Consider the following 24,719-nt stretch of genomic DNA (forward strand, 5'->3'; position numbering starts at 1 on the left):
GAGAGAGCAAAGACATTTTAAAAAGCAGCAGGGAGTCAGCCTCCGATTTGTACTGTTCCCTGGCCTGTTTGAAAACCTCTTGGCAACCATTTTTCTTTCAACACGGAGGAGCAGGCATTATCTTTATGGTTGCATTGTTGCTGGCATTTTAAGACGTTGTTTTGTGTAACCCAGGCTGGCTTCAAACTCAGTAGGTAGCCAAGGATACCTCAAACTCCTCATCTTCCTGCCCTCACCCCTCTCAAATGTTGGGAGCACAGGTGTGTGTCACCATACCTGGGTAACGTGTTTTTTTATCAAAGGGACATCTCAAGGACGACATGGAGCCGTGAGCTCTCAGATCCACAAGACCAGTCTTGGATCTTTGCTCCCTCCCAGCTCACCTGCTCATTCCTATAAAGCACGATTTCATCTATAAATATTCTCAGTATGTAGCTCTAAAATCCCGATTCCCTCTTCTGAACAATAACAGTGCCATGCCATCTCTGACCATTGCACTGCCACCCCAAGCCTTCAAGACATGGGGGAGGGACACTTTATTCAGACTGGAACACAAGCCATATCTCTACCCTGCTGTGGAGTATTCAGTACCCACCTTTGTCCGGTTGGAAATAAGTAAGATTAAAAATATAAACAAGTGTGTGAATGTTTGACTGAATTGAAGCGCAAGCCTCGGTTGGGAGGTTCGCGCCATTGCTTCTTGGTAGGGTTGAGCCTTGCGCGCCTGCCGAAGGGGTTGTATGTTTGCCCTGTCACCGTCTGTCAGTGGGAATTATGCTGATTGCATTCCTGCAACAATTAGCGTGTTTCAGTCCCTGCATTTCCGCAAATTGATGATTGAGTGGTTCGAGCATGATCAGACTTTGTTTTTAAAGAGAATGCTGGATAGATAGTGTGTTAGTGTTTTCGATGACAATAATGTTCTTCTAATAGGTACCTTTAGACAGATACCTTAGGTAGCCTTCTTGTCTGCTTTTTCTGGGAGCTGTTTTCTATTCGTTTCCTACCATGAGTGACATTTAAATTAGCAACTAGTCTGCTCGCGTTCCTTTTGTGCCAGGAGCCGGGGATTTGAAGGAGTAAGTACCCATTTTGCCCTCAGCTAATATCTGTTTGCAGAACTTGCTCTCTCCCGTTTTCCAATCAACTCCGTCAGTGACAAGGACTCACCTCTTCTCCACCATCACTTACTTTTGGTTCTGCAGGGGCCCGTGTGCACCTGGCGCTGGTGGAGATGTTCTGTTGAGCTCCTCTCTTTCTGAAGGGATGCCCCGGCAGCCATCCCCATGGTATGTTCATGGCAGCTTGCCTGCAGTCTTTATTCTAAAGGTCAGATGTCTGATAGGAAGCCTCGGCCATCCCGTCTTTGCTCAGTGTTTTTGCTGTATTGTCATTTTTGGCCACAAAGTGCTGTCGAAGTCAGGTGCACTAATGTCCTTGCCTGTGACTTGGCCACACCTTTACCTAGACACCCACGGGAATGCTTTATTTTACCCTTTGCAGCCCAGTAGTTCTGAGTGGTGGCCTCTCCCGAGATGTGATTGCTGCCTTGAGGAAGAATCCCAAGCGAGGCTTTCGTTTTCCCTCACTGGAGAGTTGTTGAAGATCAGAGGTTTCTATTCGTTCTATTCTCCACTGGCTTCGGAGCCTCCAGCGTGTGTATGTTGGATCTTCTTTGTCTGTCTTCTAGACCTACTATCTTCTTGGAAATTCTTTTAGTTCCTTTATAATTTGTTTAGATTCAAATCATTCAGTTTGTTTGAGGTACCCTGCCACCCTGCTCCTGCTGCTTCCTCAGTATTTAAAACACACACACACACATACACACACACCTTACCACACACACCGCACATATACACACATACACCAAACACACACACACACGCACACTGCCACACACATACACATACACCACACACACATACCGCACATACCGCACACATTCCCTGCCACACACACACACACACACACACACACACACACACACACACACAGACACACGCATACACCTTGCCACACACACACTGCACATATACACACATACCCTGCCCCCCATACACACTGCCACATACATACACCACACACACACACACACACACACACACACACACACACACACACACAGACACACGCACACACCTTGCCACACACACACTGCACATATACACATATACCCTGCCCCCCCACATACACCTTGCCACACACATACACCATACATACACACACACACCCTGCCACACATACACACACCACACACATTCACACTGCCACACACAAACATACACATTGCCACACACCACACACACACACACACACACACACACACACACACACACACACACACAGCCCCTGCCACTACTATTTTGCTGCCACCATCACCACCACCACCAAAACAAAACAAAAAACCCCAGGGTCTTTCTGTGTAGTCCAGGATGGCCTCAAATTCTGGGATTACAGGAAGGGCCACACTGTACTCTGTGACACATTCACTTTTATTTGTTCTTGTGTTTTGTATTTTATTTCTGATTTTTTTTTTTAGTTCTTTCATGTCCACTTTTTAAATTTTCATTTTTCTCAATAACCTTCCAAGTTTTAAAGTTATTTGCTTGTGTGTGTCTGTGAGTATATGCACACCTACATGTGTGCACATGCACATGTATGCTTGTGAGTGAGATCAGATGATGGCACCGGGTGTTCTCTATTGTTCTTCATCTGTTTATTCCTTTGAGGCAGGGTCTCTCCCTGAGTGCATAGCTTGGGTTTTCTCAGCTGGACTGCAGTAAGCCTCAGTGATCCTGTCTCCTTCCATCCCCCGTTAGGCTGGGATTACAGGTGTGTGCTGGATGGCAACTGTTACTTCTCTAGAGGTGGTGGGACCTGGGAGTGTGGAGCTGATATGAAATGAGGCAGACCAGAGTCACATGCAATAGTCAGCTTGCTTCAGAGCCTCGGTGACATGGGTAAAGTTCTCATAAGTTCAAGCTGTATCAATCACAGGACAAGATCTGGCTTTCCTTACCTCCTGAGTGCTAGGATTAAAACCACGCTCTACTATGCCAGCCGTGTGTGTGTGTGTGTGTGTGTGTGTGTGTGTGTGTGTGTGTGTGTGTGTGTGTTTTAAAGATAGGGTCTTATGTTTCCGTGGCTGGCCTCAAACCCACTATTTAGACGTGGCTGGCTTTGAACTCTCGATTCTTCTCCCCTCACCTGCTGCATACTGGGATTACAGGGGTGTGCCGCCAGCTGAAAGACTTTATTTTCTACACTAGAGATGTTACTCTGCTTTTCAGTTTTTCTCTCTCCCGCTCTTTGAAACGGGCAGGCCAGTACTGTGTCCTAAGTATTGCGGGCCCAGCTATCCGCTCTTGTCACTCAACAGTAACCTTACTGCCCTCCGTGCCTGTCCCCAGCTGCTCTGTCCAGGCCTCTCTTTCTATTTCTTGTCCCTCTTCTGTTAGATCCCATCCCCACCACTGCCTCTCTTGTTGGGCTTCATCTGGGGTTGTTAGTTCGTAGGGATGGAACCTCCCTCCCTCCGGAATACCCCGGCGCATTGGACATGGCTTCCCAGTCTTCTCCCTGCGCTCACTGTGTCTTCTCAGAATGAGCTGTGTGGTGAGCTACGTTTGCTGCTGGTAGTTCATCCCCACTCTGCACACTCTGGGCACCACACACCAGATCACACAGGGCTGTGATGTCATACTCTGGGCACCACACACCAGATCACAAGGGCTGTGATGTCACACTCTGGGTGCCCTGTCCACCGGGTCACGCAGGGCTGTGATGTCATACTCTGGGCATCACACACCAAATCACACAGGGCTGTGATGTCACACTCTGGGTGCCCTGCCCACCGGGTCACACAGGGCTGTGATGTCATCTGAAGTCTTGGCTTCTGCTCTCTACCCAGTTTTGTGATTACCACCCCTGAAGCCGACTCTGGGGCCCCCTTTTACCCTACGGCTTGTTAATTTATGGATTTGCCAGGCCTGGACCAAAGTGAAACATTAAAAGACTGGCTGATGCCTTTGAAAACACAATCTCCTTTTTAAAGTACAATTTAAAAACATTTGTTGTGGAGACAAGAGTTGCGTTTGTTAAACTATCTGAAAACAGATTAGTGTGGAAACAAATACTTCCTGGCCTCCTGACATCAGCTGTCTAAGCTTATTGTTTACGACAAAACATGGCAGTGGAACCCATCAAGGACCAGGAAGCTCATTACGGAGCTGTTGTCTTTGAGGAACATTTGTAAGAACTGACACGCTGTGCTGTTTGTTGGTCTGTCTGGGAGCTCTGAAGGAGACAGAGTCATTTTATAGTCTTGAAAGCATTAATGCCACATCTATACTTTTAATGCCATCGAATACAGCTATCACTGCTACCTAATTGGGTGCATTTTTCTCTCCCCCTCCCCCCCCCCCAGTGGAAAATATTTGTGTATTTCTAATTATAGTCATTTGAAAAAAATTGTTGCCAGGACTTGAAATATTAATTTATATTTCAAAAAAATCACCAAATTTTCTCCTTCCAACGTGAGTTTCTCCTAATTGTCAATTGATTTCAATCATCATATGAACAGGTAACTAGCCAGGCATCGGGGGATTGGTGCATGCACCCTTGCACGCCTTTAACCCCAGCACTTGAGAGGCAGAGTCAGGAGGATCTCTGTGAGTTGGAGGCCAGCCTGGTCTACACAGGGAGTGGCAGGACTGAATAGAGAGTCTATATCTCAAACAAACAAAAGCTTGCTGTTTCAGAATTGGCCTCTCTTCCCAACCCTCAGTCTATAAACAGCCATAGTCCGAAGCAGTGTAGGAAGTGAAACTTTCTCAGTGGACATACTGGAAGGTTTTGTTGTTGTTTATTGTTGTTTTTCTCGATTCTGGAAAACAGTAGGACCAGTTTCAGGCATTTGCTCTTGTTTCCTGCAGGCGCTGAGATCATTTTACACAAGGGACCCACCCATTAAGAATCCCTTCCAGAAGGGAAGCAGGCTTTAATGCGTTGCTCCGAGAGAATGTCACCCCAGAAAATTTAAGAGAAAAGTGAACACTCATTAAGCAAATTGACCGGCAAGCCTCCCTGATGAATGTTGAATCAAATTTGAATACACCAATTTTGTCCATTAGTGTGCTTTTAAACCAATGCAATTGTTTGGGTCTAATTATTTTCTATTTTGTGTATTTGAATGTAGACTGGCTGTAGAATTAACTGTTGCAGGAGAGTTATCTGATTAGCAGTGGAGGAAAGCAGTGACGGGTATCTGCCTAACCAAGAAACGCTTGCTAGGTGATGAAAGGTGTCGGAGTAGAGTTCTGAATGGACAGAGACAGATTGTTGTGGGCAAGAAGTTTATTAGAAAGGCTAGCAATGCTACGGACAGACAGACAACCACTTGGCAAGGGCTCTGAGGAGAGTTCAGGCCCCGGTGTTATAGACCAGCACGATGGGGCTCTGAAAAGAGATGAGTTCCACATGGCAGCCAGGGTCCCTCTGAGGAAAGCGGCAACTCGGGTTCTGCTTTTCCAGCAGGTAGCAATCGTTCCTATTTGCAAGAGGTAATGGTCCTGTTCAAGAGCATGGTCTATGTAAGGGACCCCCTGTCCTCCTTGATGCACGAGAATGGGCTCGGAGGTCCCCGGGGCGGGGGGTGGGGCATGGGAGGATTGAGTGCCAGGCCCTCTGACTCACTGAGCCAGATTGAGGTCTGATGCGCTGCAGAAGTTGTCTTCGTCACCAGTGGCACTGTTCTGGAGTCCTGTAGCTGTGACTGGTGCATTCTGCAACATTTCCCACTTGAAAGCTTGGGGATTTGAGAAATCTGTGCACGGCTGGCTGCCAAGGCTTGTCAGGGGGACCCAGCGCGAGGCCGATTTCTAGGTGTAAAAGCCAGGCAGATTCGCTCACTCAAGAAAATCTGTTTCTGCAGGTTTGACTTGAGCTCCAAGATAGAGATCCTGGTACAGTTTCTTGCTTCGCTCATGTCCCGAGTCTGGGTTGCTTCTTCTGCTAGCTGTCTTGACTACTGTGTAGGGCAGGGGGCTACCAGTTCTCCAGCTGCCGTCAGGACCGGCCACATTAGTAGCCCCTTGGCACCAGGTAAAGATGCCAGCATCCCCCACCCCCAAAGCTGCTGCATTGGAAATGTGAGAGCATGGCTCCCCAGGCCCTTCAACAAGGCCATGGGGGAAGCTGTTGCAGGCTGAAGGCTGAGAACCGCTGACGACGGGTGTCAGGATGGCTGGACTTCATCGCAGCACGAAGCTCCGGGCCTCTTGAGTCCCTTGAAGTTCAGACAGGGTGCGACTCTCAGTTCTTCTTCTGTCAGCCTAAGAAAGATAGATAGGAGTTTCAGTTTGTCCAGACAGGAAGACAGAAAACTGCAGCACTGAGCACCGTGTACGCACAGGTTCCAGAAGCATGCATGTGCGGTGCCGGAGAAGCCAAGACCTTTCTAGCAGTGATATTTTCAGAGGATAAATAAGATTGACACCTGCCTTGATTACAAGCTTTCGGAGACCCCTCCCTCCCCCCCAGAACTGCTCACATACATGGGAGACTACAGACATCCTCTTGGGTAGCCTGGTTCTATACTGCCACACCTGCCTCCTGCTTTACACTCAGAGGTCCCTTGGCTTCCTCTAAGGTATGCGGCTTCCTGCCCTCTGCTCACGGCCTGGGGCACAGAGGGCACAGGGCTTCTCCCTGGCCTCCTGGTGCACCCCAGTTTCCATCCCATGCATCTCATCTCCCCTTGCTCTTCCACCCCTAGGGTGGGTCAGGCCAGCTCACTTGTGCTGCCTGATTCTTCACACTTTATCGCAGAGTAATTATACAAACGTGTAATTATCGGTCCATTGCCCAACCAGGAGCTCAGTGTAACCTGCACTGGCGGGGGTGGCGAGGGCTTGGGCACTGTTGTTCCACGGGCCTAGCCCGTAGCAAGACTTCAGTGTGGTATTTTTGCAGGATTGAATGATGGGAATGGAGGTGAAGTACAGTCTTCACAGTTATTTCAAGGACACCTGAATTTAAGGCTATGTGATAACCATCTGATTTTGCTGAGTTTCTTAGGAAAGCTGGTCTAGCTTAACTGGCAGCTGGCCCCACTGCAGTAGCATTTTTTTGCTTGGTTTTAACCTTGGTTCTGGCCGTGGAATACCCAAGAGAGCAGGTTCTGGAGTGTTAGTCTTCCAGGGAGAGGCTACTCTTGAGGATGACAGAGCAAGTTCCAGGTCAGCCAGGTCAGCCAGGGCTGTTACACAGAGGAACCCTGTCTCCAACAACAACAACCCCCCCCCCCCCCAAATCCCACTGAACAAGCCACTGGAATAAGTTAGAGGTGTGCTGGTGTTTGCCCAGTATGTGCTGGCCACAACTACATGTTCCTCTTGTGCAGCTAAAAGCACAGAGGCAGAGAGTTACAGCCTAAGGGAGAGCCGTACCTGGACACACCTGCAGTTCCACCAACACCAGAGCTTTAAGAAACAGTCATGACACAGGGTCAGAGGCCAGCAGTCTGCCCCGGAAAAGGTGTGGGGCAAGTTTTCATAGAAATGAGTGCTGTCTTGTCTCTCCCAGGGCTTCTGAGCACCGCTTCCTCCTTTGTGCACAGAAGTGGGGTGTTGGGGTGTCCTGTTCTTCCCACACAGCAATAGAAGAGACATGCAGGGGCTGGAGAGATGGCTCAATGGTTAAAAGTACATAATGCTTTCCCAGAGGACTCAGCTGGATCCCAGCAACCAGCTCTGGTGCTCACAACCACCTTAGCTTCAGGGGATCCAATGCCCTCTTCTGGCTTCTGAGGGTGCCTGCACACAGACACAGACACAGACACACACACACAGACAGATACACACATACACCAGAGACAGACAGATACACACACAGACACACACAAACTATACACAGACAGACAGGCACACACACACACACACACACACACACACACACACACACACACACACACACACACACACACAAATAAAAATGAAAAGAAGAAAGATACACTTCCTGGCCTTAGTTTGTTTTGCCCTGGCCAAAGCTTTGTGTTCCCTTCCTAGAAGGTGAAAACTTGTGAGCTACATCCCAGCAACAGCAGCAGCTCGAGATGGGGGCATTTGTCTAAAATAAGAGACTCAGCTTCATTGGTCTTCTTTATGCGAAGAGTTGCAGTAACATTCATACGCATCATTTACAAAAACAGTGTAGCCTTAAGCCTGTTTTTTGAAGATTTGGTATTTCAAGACCTATAGAGTAAAAATGCTCATGTGCTTGTGGGAATCTTGCTTTGGGTAGAGAAACTAGGAATCTGTTGACTATTTGAAAATGACTGGAGTGTGTGTATACGCGTGCATTTTACATTGCGGCTTCTGTATACTCTGTTTTTGCAATGCTGAGGATCGAACCAAGGGCCTTTAGAGTGCTAGCCAAGCCCTCTGCCACTGACTTACACATCATAGTCACCTCACCACACTTTCTTATACCTGTTGTAAACCTCTGCTTGATTGAGTAAATTTAGGAACGAAAGCTCAAGTTTTTAAGAATTGTGTGAGAATAACTGTAGCATACATCGCTGACTAGGGACATTGTTACCCCAGAGGCATGTGATTTTGGTTCCTGTGTCCTTTGTTTTAGTGGCTTCGTCGTCAGGTACCATTTCCCGCCTGACCTCAGTGCACTCTGAACCACCGTTCCCTCCCCCTGTCTTCCTGCTTGTCCTGGACTCCGGGTTTTCAGGTTTTCTTGGTGCTTTTTGTGAGACTTCAGGTCCCTTAGGTCCTTAGCCTCTGGCTGCCACATTAGTGATCCCAGCAGCAAGAGCAGGGAGCTTTATCAAGAATAGGTTCTTAAAGGACTTAGGGATGATGGAAGGATCCTGAACAGCCCCATGCGTGACTCCCAGACATCGCCATTGAGGCCGGGAGAGGCCAGTGGGCTTCCCCAAAGCTTCATTGCCTTGGCTTGGGACCCCTGTGTTTGGCTTGAAAACCCTCCTACCCTGAGTCACACTATATTTCTGTGGTGTCACCTGCCATCCCAAGCTTAGGGCAGCACCTGTCACTTAGACCCTCTGGTCTAGACTTTAAAACGTGCTGTATAAAGTTACACAGTTGGACCCCGCCCCCACCCCCACCCAACGGTCTTTACTTAGGTGGGGTGAGGTGGATAATTGCAAACGTGCAGAGAAGCTGCAAGATGAGTGCAGAGAACCCCAGGCTACGACTGCTACCGTCTGATACTTGCTTTTCTTTTTCCCCGGGTGTCACGGGCACATGCAGGCCACCCAGGCTGACCCATCCCCGCCCTCGACTAGAGGGCTGCTTTTCTTCTCTCTGGGAAGGACCAAGAAGGGGGCTTCCCGTTTCCTTCGGGAGCCCCTTAACTTCTGTAGGTTCTGATCAGGCTCACTGTCTTCCTAGAAATCTCTCTAGCACCGACAAAACAGATTCTCCTCCTTGGCAAGATAACAGGAAGGAAGAGTAGAGAGGGGCTGCCCAATGGGTTCCCCGGGGAGTCGCCCCAGCCTGTTAGCCGGCTCCGCAGGACACTGTTGCCCTTCCAGGAACTGAAGTCTGGTGGCAGAGCAGCCGCCACGGCCTCTGCCCTCCTCTTCAGCAGCTGCCTCAGATAAAATTTCTTGTCGAAAACATTACCGCTTTCTCCCCCGCTTCTGGAGAGATGACATCTTGACGGTAGCAGTAGAAGGGAAATTTCCTGTTTGCTGTAGTGTGCAGGAACAGGGAAGACGCACTTTTCCTTATTTGACAGGTCCCTTAAAAGTAGATTTCAGAGTACGTTTGTGAGTCAAATGTATTGACTTACCCCTTATGAAGAAAATTAGCATATTCATCTAGTTAAGTCAAGTATAATTAATTCCTAGCATCTTTTCGAAAGCTAGAAAAATCAGAGAGGCGTTTCCAAAGTGTTGATCATAGTTGAAAATGCCTCGGGGAAACCGTCCAAACGTCAGGATGAGTAGGAAGGAAGAAGCGTGGCACTTACATACATACGCGCAACGGAACATTATTCGGCCTTGAACAGGGATAGAGTTCTGACACGCCACAGTGTAACCACTAGGGAAACGTGTAAGTCCCACAAGGACAAGTAGTGTAGGAGTACTCTTCCTCAGGGTCCCTGGAATGCCAAATTCATGGAGATGGAAAGTGGCCTCATGAAGCTAGGGGAGAAAGGAGTTGGGAGTTAGTGGTTAGTGGTTAGCGGGCAGTGTTTCTGTGTGAGAAGATGAAAATTTGTAAAAATGAACGATGATAACTGCCCAGCAATGGGAATGCACTTAATGCCCCTCAACCTCATGCTTACAAATGGTTAAACACCATTAATCAGTACGCATATTTTATCTAATAAATTTCTGAAATGCCCCAGCTGCCATATGCATGTGCATATGCATGTGTGCACACACATACACACGGATGTGTGAAAATGTTAATCGTTTCTTCCCTAATGTCTCCTTGGACACCATTAGAACTTGATGCCGTAGGACTGGAACTAGAGCCTGGGGTCTCCAAAGCTTTATTTGCAAAAGTTTTTGTTTGTCACGGTCACCACCCTTGCTTTTTCCCTCCTGGGCCTGCAGAATTGGAATTGAGCAGGGTTCTAAGACTCCCGAGAGAGCGCAGCATGCCGGGAGGATACGAGCAGTGCTGTGTCCGTGTGCACAGGCCACTCCTGCCACAGTGAAGACAGAGCGAGCACTCCTGACCTGGATCTGTGGCAGCGGCTACATAGATCCCTGCGGGCGAGTTTGTGCTGCTTGGGAGGCCGCCGGCAGCAGGGCTGTGCTGAGCTGCCTGTGGCTTGGAGTCCCACTGTCCTGCCACTGTCCTGCTCTTGAGTGTGGCCGACCCTTGCCTCTCTTCTTGACCTGTCTCCTGCTTTGCACTTTAAGTTAAGGAAGTTAATGTTGAAAGAAGTGGACAGCCCCGGACGCCACCCCCAGCTCTGGCTGAGCAGATGGCTGGGTCTCTTTTTTCGGGTGTTTACTAGAGACCGCTCCTAGTGCTTCTTATCTGGTTCACGTTTCAGTGAGTGCTTTCCAGAAATCAAAACACGGAAACCTCCATATTTACAGCAGGAGCTGGGCTGGATGGGGGGGAAACCCAGTGGAAGTGAGAAAGTTCCTCCTCGTCGCTCTGTGATACAGCCACACATGTCGTCCTTGTCAAACCCGGGGCTTATCTGACTCCCCAAAGACCACGCTCATAATGACTGAGGAAGCTTCCTCTCTTTGAGTCTTTAAGATGGGGGTGGGGGGGATCCTGCTTCCTCAGACGCTCAGTTGGATTTTTCTTAGGATGAGTGAGCAGGGACTATTTTAAAGGAAAATATTTTCCTAGGAAAGCCTGTACTTCTGGTAACTGTATATTTGGAAGGAGTTCTAAAAAAAACAATTAAGAATCTTCGCTGAAGTGTGGGTGTGGACCAGGAATTACTGACCTGTGGCCTTTAGCTGTGCCACAAGGCATTTGAGGACCTTCTGTGTCCAGCCCCTAAGTCTTTAAGGAGAGTTCTTTACCTTTACCCCTTAGGTTCTAAGTATTTGATTATAGGTCCTGGACTTTCCAAAAAAAAATTTTTAAATTATACTTATTTTAAATTTTTATTTATTTACTTTGTGTGTGGTGTAAGGGCATGTGTGCGCCACAGCACACACGTGTGGAGGTCAGAAGAGAATTTCCAGAGTTGATCCCTTCCATCATGTGGGTCCCAGGACTGGATTCAGCTCACCAGGTTCCTGCAAAGTTCCTTACCTGCTGAGCTGTCTTGCTAGCCCCTGGAATTTTAGGCAAACACCTCAAGAGCAACGATCTAAGTTTTCTGTAGTGGTGGGAGTGTTGAGACAAGCCCTCAACAAGCCCAAGGTGGGCCAAGGGCTGGTTGAGGTCAGGGATGACCTTGAACTCCTGACTCTCCTGCTCAGCCTATTGGAGGGACTGGGATTACAGACTTCTCTGCCCCGCTCTAGTATAAGAGGTACTCAGGAGTCGAACCCAGGACCTTTGGCGAACTAGACTGACTTTACCCACCGAGCTGTGTCCCCAGCAGGCCCCGGACTTTCCTTAGTGCTCCTGAGACTTTTGAACTTTTAATTCTCAGGTGAGGAGACTTCCGGTCAGGAAAGTTCAGAACGTCTGTATGTCTCTCTACCTGGTGCGCTCCCCTTTATCCTTCGCTAGTTGCTTGAAAACAGACAGAGGCAGTTATGTGTTTTATTTAAAATGTACAAATGTTAAATCACAGCGAGACCAAGCAGTTCACATTTTTTGCCCATGTCCTTCAGTCAGCGCGAAGCTGTGCTGAATGCCACAGATTGTAGAAACCTCCTCCCCGGGCGTCCTTGTCGTCCCTGGGTAGCAGCAGAACATGTGACGTCGCTTTGATCTCGGGTCTGCTTTTCAGAAGGCGCAGGCGGCCCCAGGGCGGCGTCTTTGCCACCAGATAGCTCACTTAGGATTTTGGGGTGGGGCACATCCCGCTCGCTCGGATGAAGCGCTGCTCCACAGGGCTCTGCAGAGGAATCTGAGTGCAGAAATACTTAGCAGCAGAGTAGGCGGTCACTCTGCCCGGGGATCAGGGATGTCATAGCCAGGAGCTCGGCCCAGTGGTGCCCGCCTGTAGTCAGTCCCTGTTGCTCAAGACCAGCCTGAGCAACATAGCGAGATTTCCTCTCAAAAGATTGAAACAACAACAGAAACAAAGCCCCAGATCCCCCAGAACCAGAGATGCAAGACTACATGAACCTTACAGGAAAGGCGATTTATTAGCCCCGGGCTTGTTCATGTGGTTGAAACTGGGGGGTGGGGAGGGGGCTGCTGAAGCCGAGTTCCTTCCCTCAGCAGCCGAGGCAGGAAGGGCCCAAGCTGCAGGTGGACCCACCTGGCTGAACCCCATGCAGCCGAGCGGGTAGGAGGGAGGGTGGAGAAGGTAGCCTCCTAGCCCTACCTCCCCAGAGCAAGGGCACTCCTGTTTGTCCGTGTATGGGGTGGGGGGCTTCCTTTTCTAGCCCTGGGGAAACTATGCTTCTTCCAAGATCCTTGGGTTCCCCCATCTCAGCCTCTTAAGCAGTGGGACAGCAGGCTGGCCCCACTGGGCCCACCAGCTCCCCGCTATTTTATGAAATCTGGGTACAGCAGCCAGGCCTCATTCTCCACTGTTATTTCTCCACCTGGACTCCTCTGTGGGACCCGGCAGAGAGCCTCACCTCCCTTGTACCACAGATATTTTCCTGAAAAGACTGGGTCTAAACGGTGGGAGGCTTGACACAGTGTCGCACCCTGACTTTGGTGTCCTTGAGCCGTTATGGGCTCCTGTACCACTGGGCCTCATGCGGCAGCCCGGGAACCACTCTTTCCCAGCTGCCCCTGGAGTGTCTCCTCCATGTGCACCATCCACCCGAAATGTCCCATCCTCAGTCTCTTCCCGCCTTCAGTGACCTTGGGTCCTGTCCTTGATAGCTTGGGCCTTTGTAGTCCACCCCCTCACCCCCGGTGATTTCACAGATACCAATACCCCTAGTTACTATGTGGGCCAGTAAGAATGAGTGTGTCCCTGGCCCTCACCTCTCCTGTGCTCGAATCTCTAGGGCCTGGCCATCACACTGGTTCAAATGTCCTTAAGTCTGTTTTGTTTTTTTTTTCTAATCACTTGGCACAGCCATCATCCCATCACAGAGGCCTAAAACATGAGTCTCGTCTTGTTTCTTCACCGTCCAGGGCCAGCCCGCCTGGAGTCCCCTCAAGCACCCAGAAATACCCACCTCACCTGGCTGTCCTCCTATGGCCTGCTCATGTCTCACCGGCTGTTGGCTAGGCCCTTTCTTGTTTCTAAGCTGGCTTTGTTCTAGTCCTGATCCTGGCGTGGCAGCCAGGCTTGCCTCCCTACCCCTCCTGTGGAGAGAGGCAGGCCCTGGGCTGGTCTTGCCAGCCCTAACCTCCAGCGGAAGCGCTCTTCTTCTCGAGGCTCACACTCGAGCCCACCGTTGCCCTCTCTCATCCCACCCGCAGCCTGGCCATTTGCTTTCTTCACCTTGAACCCTGAACGCCAGGGACCCCTTTCTGATTGTTGCTGACACTCCGTTTCTCAGATCAGTTCTCCTGAGTGTAGCTGTTCCTCAAGTTACAGTAGTATCAGCACTTACAAAACTGTGAGAAGTTTCAAATGTACCTGATTAATAGGCTCAACCTCTCATACGTCTAGCTTAGCCCATCCTATTTGAGACTAAGAACGCTGTTAGCCCACAGTTGGGCAAAATGATCTAATACAAAGCCTGTTTGATTTTCAACAAAAAAATGGTTTGTCTGTGTCAGGTGAGTCCCTGTAGGACAGTACCCTACTAAAATCCAAGGCTCGGTTTCCACCGAGGATTGCTTCTGACCCCTCCTAAGGTGAACCACCGACCACGCACAATCCTTTGGCCAGCACTAGCTTCGTGGTACGGTAATGATCTCTGGCTGGTGAGTCTGCCTCCTGCCGGGTGGGGTGTGGGCGGGGGTGTTCTTGGCCCTCAGCATTCCCCTAGTTAAACAGAGTCACTGTGGGTCTGTGGAGACACAGCTCACACCTGGTGCGTTAATGACCGACGTGCCCATTTTATTATGTTTAATTTCTCCCCCTTCAGTTCTCTTCTGCAAACAGGCTCGTCTTTAGGCCAACCTTGACGTAGGAGCTGCTTTTAAAAGTATCCTGCCAAGATGCCTTGTCGTTTTTTGTGAGGTTTAAGCCGACTTGCAAGTGGTTGCATTTCTATTGCTTGAAACATCAATTTGGCTCATAAATCTGACAGACTTGGGTACAGACTCTAAATATCCCACCTCTAAAAGCTAAACAGAAATTTGCTTTAAACAAAAGGGGTTGTTTTCAGGGCCTGGGCCTAGGAGATGATGTCAAAGTTTGTTTACAGTATTGTCTAAACCTGTGTGACCTTAACGATGATTCTGCCAGTTATCACTATTATCTTTGTATGACGGGGTTGAATATTACTCAGAAAGTCCTTTGGGGATCTTGGAGTGGGTGTGTCCGTGTGTAATGCCTGTGTGAGTGTGTTCTGACTTGACCGGGAAGATACTTTGAAAGGTGACTGACTAGTCCTAGGAGTTTGGGCATAAAGTAGTTTGTTCTCTTTCAAAGTGCAAGCTACCCCCAAGTACATTTGATTTTTTTAAATCTTTTATTGCATAATATGTACAACAAGATAAAAGAATAAAGTTATTCACCACAAATTGGAGCTGACCTTCAATAAAACGTGAGCAAACACACGCACTGTGATGTGGTTAGAGATGGTGTTCTCAGTTAACAGCCCTTCTCCTGGATGGGGCGCCTTCTCATTCCCTACCCCCCCTCGCATTTATTGAGCACATTCTTGTCCCCGATCTCTAAGAATCTTGAGGCTGCAGAGGCAGATCTTGAGAGGCTGATCTTGAGAGGCTGAGGGCTAATTGCTGAGGGGTGCTGCCCGTTCAGGCCCTCGTAGGAGTAGCTGACCCTGAGTCCCTGATGTCATCTACTTTGAGAAGTTACTCTTTTCCTCACACATATGTGCCGATTCCCCGGACTCAGGTGTCATGGCCCCTCCCCCTGGAGCCTTTCTTGGCCTATCTGGGACAGCGTAATAGTCTTCATTCAGTGTGTGACATGTAGCTCATTTACCTCCCCCACTGTCTTGATTTCATTCATATTGTCTGGCTCCCCACAAGCCTCTGGGGTCCCCATCGGCACCGAGTTTTAGTTATGCGGCAGATCTGTGCCGAAGGAGTTGGCCTCTGCATAGCGCATGCGGAGTCTAGGCCTTGTGTGGCCTGGGTTCCCTGAGTGTGTGGGTGAACCAGAGTCCCCCTACCCCTGGGAGTGGATGGAAGGTCCGGGTGACATTCGCTGAGCCCTTTCTCACCGCCCCCAGCTTTGTTCTATTCCCAGTATGGACTTTGTAAGGTCTCCAGGGTGTTGTGGGCAATTACTAGGATCCTTCCATCTCGGTTCTTATCATGATATTCCTATGGGGCCGTAAAAGTATGTCAGAAACAGTATGACACACACACATCATTAGTGTTTCTTTTTATCATAAATTGTAACCAAACAGTACAGAAACTGAGGGGCAGTTGAACTACAAGGTAGAGGCTCTGTCTTCTCTTGGCCTACTTCCCCAAAACCAGACTGGGCCCCTCTGCGTGGGTTTCCTTCCAAACCATGGTTTTACCTGGTTCCTTATATTCACCTCCAAAGGTGGAAAGGCTTTGAAATGACTTCCCCACTTTTAACCCCAGCTAGAAATCCAGGCTTTGCAGGGATGGTCCTTTGTCCACGAATAAGGCCCTAGAAGTCAAGGCTAGTAGGAGCCAATCACTACTGTAGGGGCCGGACCGGGGACCAGCAGGCTTGGTCAGCCCATGCGGACAGTCTGGACTCGGTTTGGTTAACTGACACATTGTAGCAAATGCAGCTATGCCTTAGGCATTTTGTTTTTCTTAAGGAAAGAAAAAATGAAAGTTGGTGTCCGACATACTGTATCTTCAATAGAGGACGCAATAGAGGAACAATTTCTTTTCTTTGAGATTTGGGTTGCTTTCGAGTTCCAGAGGAGTCCTCAGGAGCATTCTGAGTGAATAGCCATCCTCACTGTACACACACCAGGCTCTGGATTTTAATTTCGTTCCCCCAAGTCCTCTGCAGACACGCTGAATGCAGGCTGCAAGTTGGAGGCCCCTCTAATCGTAATCTAATCTAAACGTTTCACCCACATTAAATCCAACAGTAGATCTGCTAATAGAGGCGCCTCTGACAGTTTCTACTAATCACGAGCCTTCAGCTGTTTCCCCCTTACACGCATGCCCGTGTGTGTGTGTGTGTGTGTGTGTGTGTGTGTGTGTGTGTGTGTGTGTGTTTTCACAGCACGTATGTCGTACACGTAATTGATACACTATCAATACACATCCTAAGGAGTTTGGGGATAAAGAGCAAGTGACTCGGGCAGTGTGAGTAGCAGTTGGCTACCTTGGGGCACAAACGCTTTGGGCTCCAGCCTGTTGCAGGGTCCTCAGCTCAGAGGATCAACACTGGCTGCTTCCTGGAAGGTGCAGTGTGGACATATCTGGGCAGAACAGCAGGCTATGGGCAATGTTTTTTGCTTTTGTTTTTAATGACACAATGGAAGCCACACTGGGGGCCTCATCAGGCTCCACCAGAGGTGGCAATGTCATGGAGGAAAGAGGCAGGGCCGCCGGAGAAGGCTTAGGTGGTGCTTGTCGAGGGTTTTTTCTTGTTTTGTTTTTTATTTTAATTTTATGTTTTTGTTTGTTTTTCAAGACAAGATTTCCCTGTGTAACCCTGGCTGTCCTGAAACTGACTGTAGACCAGGCTGGCCTCGAACTCAGAGATCTGCCTGCCTCTGCCTCCTAAGTGCTGGGATTTAAGGTGTGTGCCACCACCACCCGGCTTGATTTTAGGGTTTTAAAAGAGCGAGGATACACTATTTATGACGTAGAGTGTGCTACTTTAAGTTATCTAGTTCAGCGATGATGAGAGCGAGTACACAGTGTGGGAGAGTCACCATTCCATCTCATTTCCAGAGCCTCTTCAACCTCTGAACAGAGCTGCCGTCTGTTAAATGGTCTCTTCATCCCCCAAACCAACTCCATGCTACGGTCTGTCTCTGAACTGCCCTGCTCCGTGTGCATCACATAAGGGAGGTCAGGCATCCATTTGTGTCCTCTCCTGTGTTGTAGCGTGCGTCAGAGCTGTGTTCTTTTTTACGGCTTACTAATATTTCGTTGCGCCAACACCCAACATTTTACCTGTTGGTAGACAATTGTGGTCTTTTTTGCCTTTTGGCTCTGCTGAATAATAGTGATAGGGATGTTGCCGTGGGGCACGTTTGAGCCCCTGCCTTCAGCTGCTGCCTTGATTTTGGACAAATTTGACACAGGTAACAGGGAAGACACCGGAAGCACTTGAAGAGGCTGTGAGCAGAGGAGGTGCTGACCTTCCTTTTGCACTGGTGTCTTTTCATGGCTGTCTGTTTATGTACAAACCCCACCCCCCACCCCCACCCCCCGTCGGCCCCTAGGGTGGTGAGTTTTATCATCGTAGGTCATTTTCTTTTGGTTCATTAACATGTTCCAGGACAAGAGCATAACTCCTACTCCTATTCACAGCCACATAAAACTAAGGAAGTATCACATTTGGTGATACAAAAAATCGCAGTGTAGACAAAAGATGGCCAAGTCGACAAGGCATACATTTGAAAATGTGTATTTCAGAGTGGTTTCACCGCTCAGTTGAAATTGTGTGTGTGTGTGTGTGTGTGTGTGCGCGCGCGCGCGCGCGTGTGTGTGTGTGTGCGCGCGCGCGCGTGTGTGTGTGTGTGTGTGTGTGTGTGTGTGTGTGTGTGTGTGTGTGTGTAAATGGGCACACACACCCCTGTGCACAGAGGTCAGAGGAGGACCTCAGGTGTTGCCTTTGCTGTTTGTCATCCACTCCCCTGAGACGGGTCTCTCACTGACCTGGAGCGGCTGCCTGGGCTAGGCCAGCCGAAGAGTGAGCTCCTGGGTGGGATCTCTCTGCCTGCCCGGCTGGAGCTACAGGGCACTCTTTCATGCCTGGCTTTTTATGTTGTGCCGAGGACCCAAACTCGGGCTCTCAGGCTTGTTCTACAAGCCCTCTTATCCCTGAGCATCCCTATAACCCTGGAGTACCTTTCTGAGGGATGCTCCTTTAATGTGAATCTCTATTTCTCTAAATCTGAATCTCTGTTACTACTATTATTATTTTTGGAGAGGCCATGATAACAACATGGAAGATAGTTTGGAAACAAGGCCGTAAATATTACCTTCGCTTGTACCCTAATAAAACTATTTTTGTTTTATATTGTTTATGCAGGTTGAACTTACAAGTCATTTTTGGAAATAAAGCCCGAATACTTCTAGTGGCAATGATTTTTAAATTTCACAAAAGGATGTAAGGCATCAACTAAATTTCTGGATTAAATTTGGTGTCAGCGTCTGAAGCATGCATATTCCATTCACTAGAACTAGTTCCTCCCTCCCTCCCTCTTTTCCTCCCTTCCTCCCTCCCTCCCTCCCTTCCTCCAGAGACTACATAAATTGGGATATAAGTAACGGAAACCAATAGTTTGTGGCTACCTCCACTTTTCTTTTTGAACGCTCCCCAGGCCTCTGAAAACCATCCCCACTGCCCCATGTCCTTAAGCAGGCTGCGCCCCATTGAGGTGTGAAGCCTGGTGGCCCAGGTAGGCTTTGTCACCCTAGAACAGCTCTCTGGTTGCTGATGCTTAGTGACATTTGATGGCTGTAATCCCTGTCATTGTTGTTCTGTGCAGAGTCTTTTGCTCTGGGGTGACCCGGGCTTGACACAATGGGACCCACAGTTGCTCTTCCAGGTGAACCGCTGGCCTGGATTTAGACAGGGATTGAAGCTGATCATGCATTCATAAGCCCGTGGAGTACAATTTGAGCCTTTCTCTACAGTGCCTTCCTTCCTTCTGCCCCATTCTCCCGGCCCTCCGCCTTCTGTGTGCACATGTGCATAGCTCCCCTGCGTTCCTTACTTTACAGACTTCTTTGCCTGTTCATTTATTTTTTTTCTCCCATCTCCTGCCATAAGGAGAGCTCCACACTTGAAGCTGCCTGCCCCGGAACAGGCAGAAATTCCCACTCCACGGAAATTGTGCCCTTGAATTCCAGGAGTGTCAGGTTGTGTGTGTGTGTGTGTGTGTGTGTGTGTGTGTGTGTGTGGTGTATTTATTTTTGTTGTTCTGTTGTTCTATGTAGACCAGGCAGGCCTCAAATTTACAGACATCCTCCTGCCCCTGCCTCCCAAGTGCTGGGATGAAAGGTGTGTGCCTGGCCAGCTCCCAGGAGTCTCTGTAACTGTCTTAGAGGATGAGTCTCTTGTCTGTGGTCTCACCATGGGGTATCTGCCTCAACCCCACCCTTTTTTTTTTTTTCTGGCACTTTCTAAAGCACAATCTTGCCTTGGCCTCTCTTCTCTTCTTTGCTTCTCTTCCCCACCTCCTTCCCTCCCTCCCTCTTCCCCCCTCCTTCCTTCCTCCTTCTACCCCCCCCCCCATCCTTGGTGATTTAAAAACAGTGACAACAAAACCAGCCTTTTCATGACTTTCCCCCCTGTTTTTGTCTGGTAGAACCCTTGCTGTTAGGGGTTCCATCCTGAAGTCATGCCTGTCCAGTGAGCGATCGTCCTGCAGGTTGGACCAGGCTTATGCCAAGGTGTGGCTCTTCCAAGCTCTTCAGCCTTCCCTGTCAGGGACTGTTTTCCAGCCAGGTGCCTCACACATTGGCTGCCTTGCGGCTTTTCCCTTGCAGCCTCGTCCTCTGCAGTCTCGTCCTCCACCTCATCCAATGCGGTCAAGGTCCAGTCCACCTCCTTTTCTTCAGTCTGAACTTACAGCTGAATTTCACTTAGTCTGGGCTTGAGCAGAGTCCTTTTAAAACATTTTTATTCATTATTACTGTGTGTGTGTGTGTGTGTGTGTGTGTGTGTGTGTGTGTGTGTGTGTGTGTATGTATGTGTGTATGTGTACATGCATGTACCTTCAGAGGTCAGAGAGCAACTTTTAGGGATTGGTTCTACCCCACCACTTTCAGTTCCGATGGCCAGGGTTGCTTGACGGTGCTTCTCACCCTGGCTTCTGGAGCGGAGAGTTTTTTCCTTAACTCTGAAATGTGTGTCAAAATCGTGTGCCGCACCGATGTGGCCTTCCTGGGCATTGGGTGGATCAGATTGGAAGCCAACATATGAGGTAAACTGTCTCAGGGTCTAATCCGCAAGGTGCGGTCATCATTTTTTTACCTTGACATTTGGAGATATGTGGATATTTACTTCTGTGAGCATTGTCACATGAGGAGTGTTGTATGAAAATAGGTGAATTCCAAAGCTTGAAAAACAGAAGGATGTCTTCCTGTCATGTACGCTCTTATTTTTAATGTACTTTTTCACAGATGCAAATGCACACACACACACACATGTGTCTTTGGTGACCCACTGACTTTAATGAGGACTGCCTGCATGAGCAGCGCTCGCTCGTGGCTCATCTCCTTGAGTGAGGGCCGCGTACCAGCGGTTATACCACTGAGGACGAAGTCATGCCCATGCCACCCAGGAGGTGGGCGACGGATCATTTTTGTTTCTGGTTCCCACTGTGTGAGATGTTGCTGTGTTTTCTAAGGTGAGCGTTAGCGTAGCAGCGCCATGAGGACAGACCGTCAGAAGTGCGAGGCCTGTGCGTGATTGACCCAAAGAAAGCACGTCCAGCTCGGCAGCTTGTACACCAGATATGACCCGCAGGACTAATTGAAGGCTGCAGAAAATAGCTTTATAGATGAATTTAAACTTTAGACAGAATTTCCTTTTCAGCCACAAATAGCAGGGCTATTTTTATTGTGGCGTATACAGAAGATGGAACTCAATATTAGAAGAACTGCTTTATTTCGCCAAGACAGCTCACACTCAACACAGTCCTTGTTTTTCTTGGCAGGGACTTCCCAGCCATCTGTGAGTCCAGGGGAGCCGTCTCCACCATCCATCCATCCAGCACAACCAGAGTTAATCGTCGAAGCTGGCGACACAGTCAGGCTGATGTGTGTTGATCCCGCCTTCATCAAATGGACTTTCGAGACCATCAAACGAATGAGTGAGAGTCAGCACCATGAGTGGGTTCAGGAAAAAGCCGAGGCCACTCACACGGGCAAATACACGTGTATCAACAGCGCTGGACTCCGAAACTCTATTTATGTGTTTGTTAGAGGTAAGTGCAGGGCTTCCTGGGCCGCTGTGTCGTAGAGTGTCCGGTACCCTGTTCCTACTTTAAGGTGACAGGTTCTAGAAGGCTCAACGTAAATGTTTTCCTTGGCTGGCTTCCCCCATCTTTAGATTCACAGTGGCTTTGAGTGTGACCCCAGCTGGGGGTCTGCAAGGCCATAACTGGATTACAATCTGGTTAGCCCATTTGTCCTGGTGCTTGGAGTCAACCCTAAGAATAAATTAGGCCCTTTGGGAAAACTGCATTTTAATGCCTTGAGATACTAAATATTCCCGCTTTAGTAAAAACACTTCAGGGAACCAAAGGCCTCCAAAGGCCTAAACAGACTAGCACTTCAAAAGACTTGGCCCACTCTTCAGGGAGTAAACCCCAGAAAAACAATTCAGACAACTAAGCGTCCTTTATCAGCCGTAAGTTCTTCTGGGGTCGGTTCTTAACAGTTACAACCTCTCAGAAACAGAAGACAAAGAGACGTGACAGTTATGTTGCTCTACCTCATTTTCTAGACCAGTTCAGCAATTTGTGTGTGTGCTTTTGCCGGGATGTCAAGAACCCCTGGCAGGGCCGTCTCCTTCGGGTGATGTAAAAACGAAGCTAATGACAGTTTAAGGGAGACATGAGAAGGCAGGAAATGGAAGTCCTGGTTCCAGCACCGGTTGAATTGGGACTGGGCCTGCCATTTATAACATGCTCTCGGTTCTGTGAGCATAGAGCAGATGTATTTCCTGTGCCTGGGAGATGTGCTGCCTAGTGAGCGCCGCCCCCATTTCTCACTGTGGTCTTTAGATAAGATGAGCAGCCTCCCTTAGGGAATTGTTAGGGAGACACAATTATACAAATCTTTGCACGCTCCAACAGGGGTTAATAAAGCTGCCTCGGAAGATTGCCATGAAATTGACTGTGCCTCTGCCTGCTTTATCACTTGTCCTTCCATAAGTGGGCAGCTGAGGAGACATGCTCCGCTGAGAAGCCCCAGTTGAGCTTCTGGGTTCAGCTCCGGAGTTGTTAAGCCCACCCCCCGAGCTGCTGGTGACATTGGAGAAGGTGGTCCGTAATTTCCAGGTGGTAATGGGAGCACCATTAGGCTTAATGATGGGCCGCACAGACACTCACACCCTCCCTTCATGTTTAGACCCTTAACTAGTCTATGCCACTGTGAGGAAAGAAAAATGGCACCGTGTTGGAGGCCCTCCACCCTGGTGATAAAGTGTAAGCAGAAAACCAGCTGTGGCTTCTGATCATAGTTCGGTCACGATGGTTTGATTTTTTTTTCCCCTCTTAATTAAATGATTAAACAAATATATTTCAGTGGCAACAGAGTCATCTGTGTGTTTGTAACATTTGATTTCCAGGTGGACAGGATAATTTTTCAACAGTAGTTCAGGGGGCTGGCTGGGATGGTGATAGCTTGCTTAGTCAAATGAGTGCTTGCCACATAAGCTTAAGGACCTGCCTTTGATCCATAGGACCCACAGCAAAGGCCAGTGTGTTGGAGGCCGGAGAGGAAGCTCCGTCTTTAAGAGCACACGCTGGTTTTTACTGGGCACGCAGTTTGGGTCTCAGCACCCACACTGGGCAACTCACACCACTGACCACAGCTCTAGGAGATCTGACACCCCCTTCCAGGCTTCAGTCTGTGTGCACATGGTCCACACACAGACAAGCTACCACATACTCCTACACGTAAATTAAAGTTAAAAAAAAAAATTGAAAGCCATTGTGTTAACATAAGCTTGTAGTGCTTTAAAAGTCTTTTAAGCCGGGCGGTGGTGGCGCACGCCTTTAATCCCAGCACTCGGGAGGCAGAGCCAGGCGGATCTCTGTGAGTTCGAGGCCAGCCTGGGCTACCAAGTGAGTTCCAGGAAAGGCGCAAAGCTACACAGAGAAACCCTGTCTCAAAAAACCAAAAAAAAAAAAAAAAAAAAAAAAAAAAAAGTCTTTTAAAAAATGTTTTCCCGTGGTGGCGCCTGCCTTCAATCCCAGCCGAGTCAGGTAGATCTCTGTGATTTCGAAGCCGCCCTGGTCTACATACAAGTTCCAGGCCAGCATAGTAAGGCCCTGCCTAACGAACAAACGTGTCCACGTGCAGCCATGCCACGGCTGACTTTCTGTTCTGCTGCTTCACAGACCCTGCCGTTCTTTTCCTGGTCGACCCGCCCTTGTACGGTAAAGAAGACAACGACGCGCTGGTCCGCTGCCCTCTGACAGACCCGCAGGTGTCCAACTATTCCCTCAGGGAGTGTGACGGGAAACCTCTCCCCAAGGACCTGACATTCGCCCCCAACCCCAAGGCTGGCATCACCATCAAAAACGTGAAGCGGGCCTACCACCGGCTCTGCCTCCGCTGTGCCGCCCAGAGAGAAGGCCGATGGGTGATGTCGGACAAATTCATCCTGAAAGTGAGGGCAGGTATGGCGCCTTGCTTACATCTTGTGGGAGATGGAGAACCCTGTTCACGGGGCCAACCTCTCTCCTCCCCCTTAGCCTATCGCCGCATCAGGACACAAGCGACTAGTAAGATTACCAGTTTCCAAAGTCATGCCGGACATTGGTGGGTTCCCCCCGCGGAGTAACAGGTCCATGGCTGTTGCTGGCTAAGATGGTCACTAAACTTGCTGGTTTAGGGCATCCCAAAGCGACATCCTTGCCCTAAGTGTCGGACTCAATGGGAAGATTTAATTTGCGATTAGTCTACAAGGGGTTTATTTTTTAATTTGCTGTGGACAAATGACTGATTTTTTTTTTTTTTCCTTTAGCTGATTGATTCTAATGCATTCCCAAGCCATTCAAGCTCTGGGAAAGAAAGTGCCCACAACCCGTGGAACTTTAGTGTGGCGTCACATGAACCTCTCAGTAGCTGGAAGATAAACTAGGCCTTGTATTTGAGATTATCTAATTCAGCCTC

The 24,719-nt window shown here is 49.0% G+C and overlaps 1 protein-coding gene across 2 annotated transcripts in view; it reads left to right on the forward strand.

The window, feature by feature from the left end:
* Window positions 1–24,719, forward strand: part of Kit (KIT proto-oncogene, receptor tyrosine kinase) — a 78,511-nt gene that overhangs the window by 11,782 nt on the left and 42,010 nt on the right. For both annotated transcript variants that reach the window (XM_052735178.1, XM_052735179.1), the window contains exons 2-3: window positions 21,530–21,799; window positions 23,942–24,223. In XM_052735178.1, coding sequence (XP_052591138.1) covers window positions 21,530–21,799; window positions 23,942–24,223 — 552 coding nt within the window. The remainder of the gene's footprint in view (window positions 1–21,529; window positions 21,800–23,941; window positions 24,224–24,719) is intronic.

The sequence above is a fragment of the Peromyscus californicus genome, unplaced genomic scaffold (genome assembly GCF_007827085.1).
Source record: "Peromyscus californicus insignis strain IS unplaced genomic scaffold, ASM782708v3 Scaffold_13__1_contigs__length_99412109, whole genome shotgun sequence".
Taxonomy (NCBI): Eukaryota; Metazoa; Chordata; class Mammalia; order Rodentia; family Cricetidae; genus Peromyscus; species Peromyscus californicus.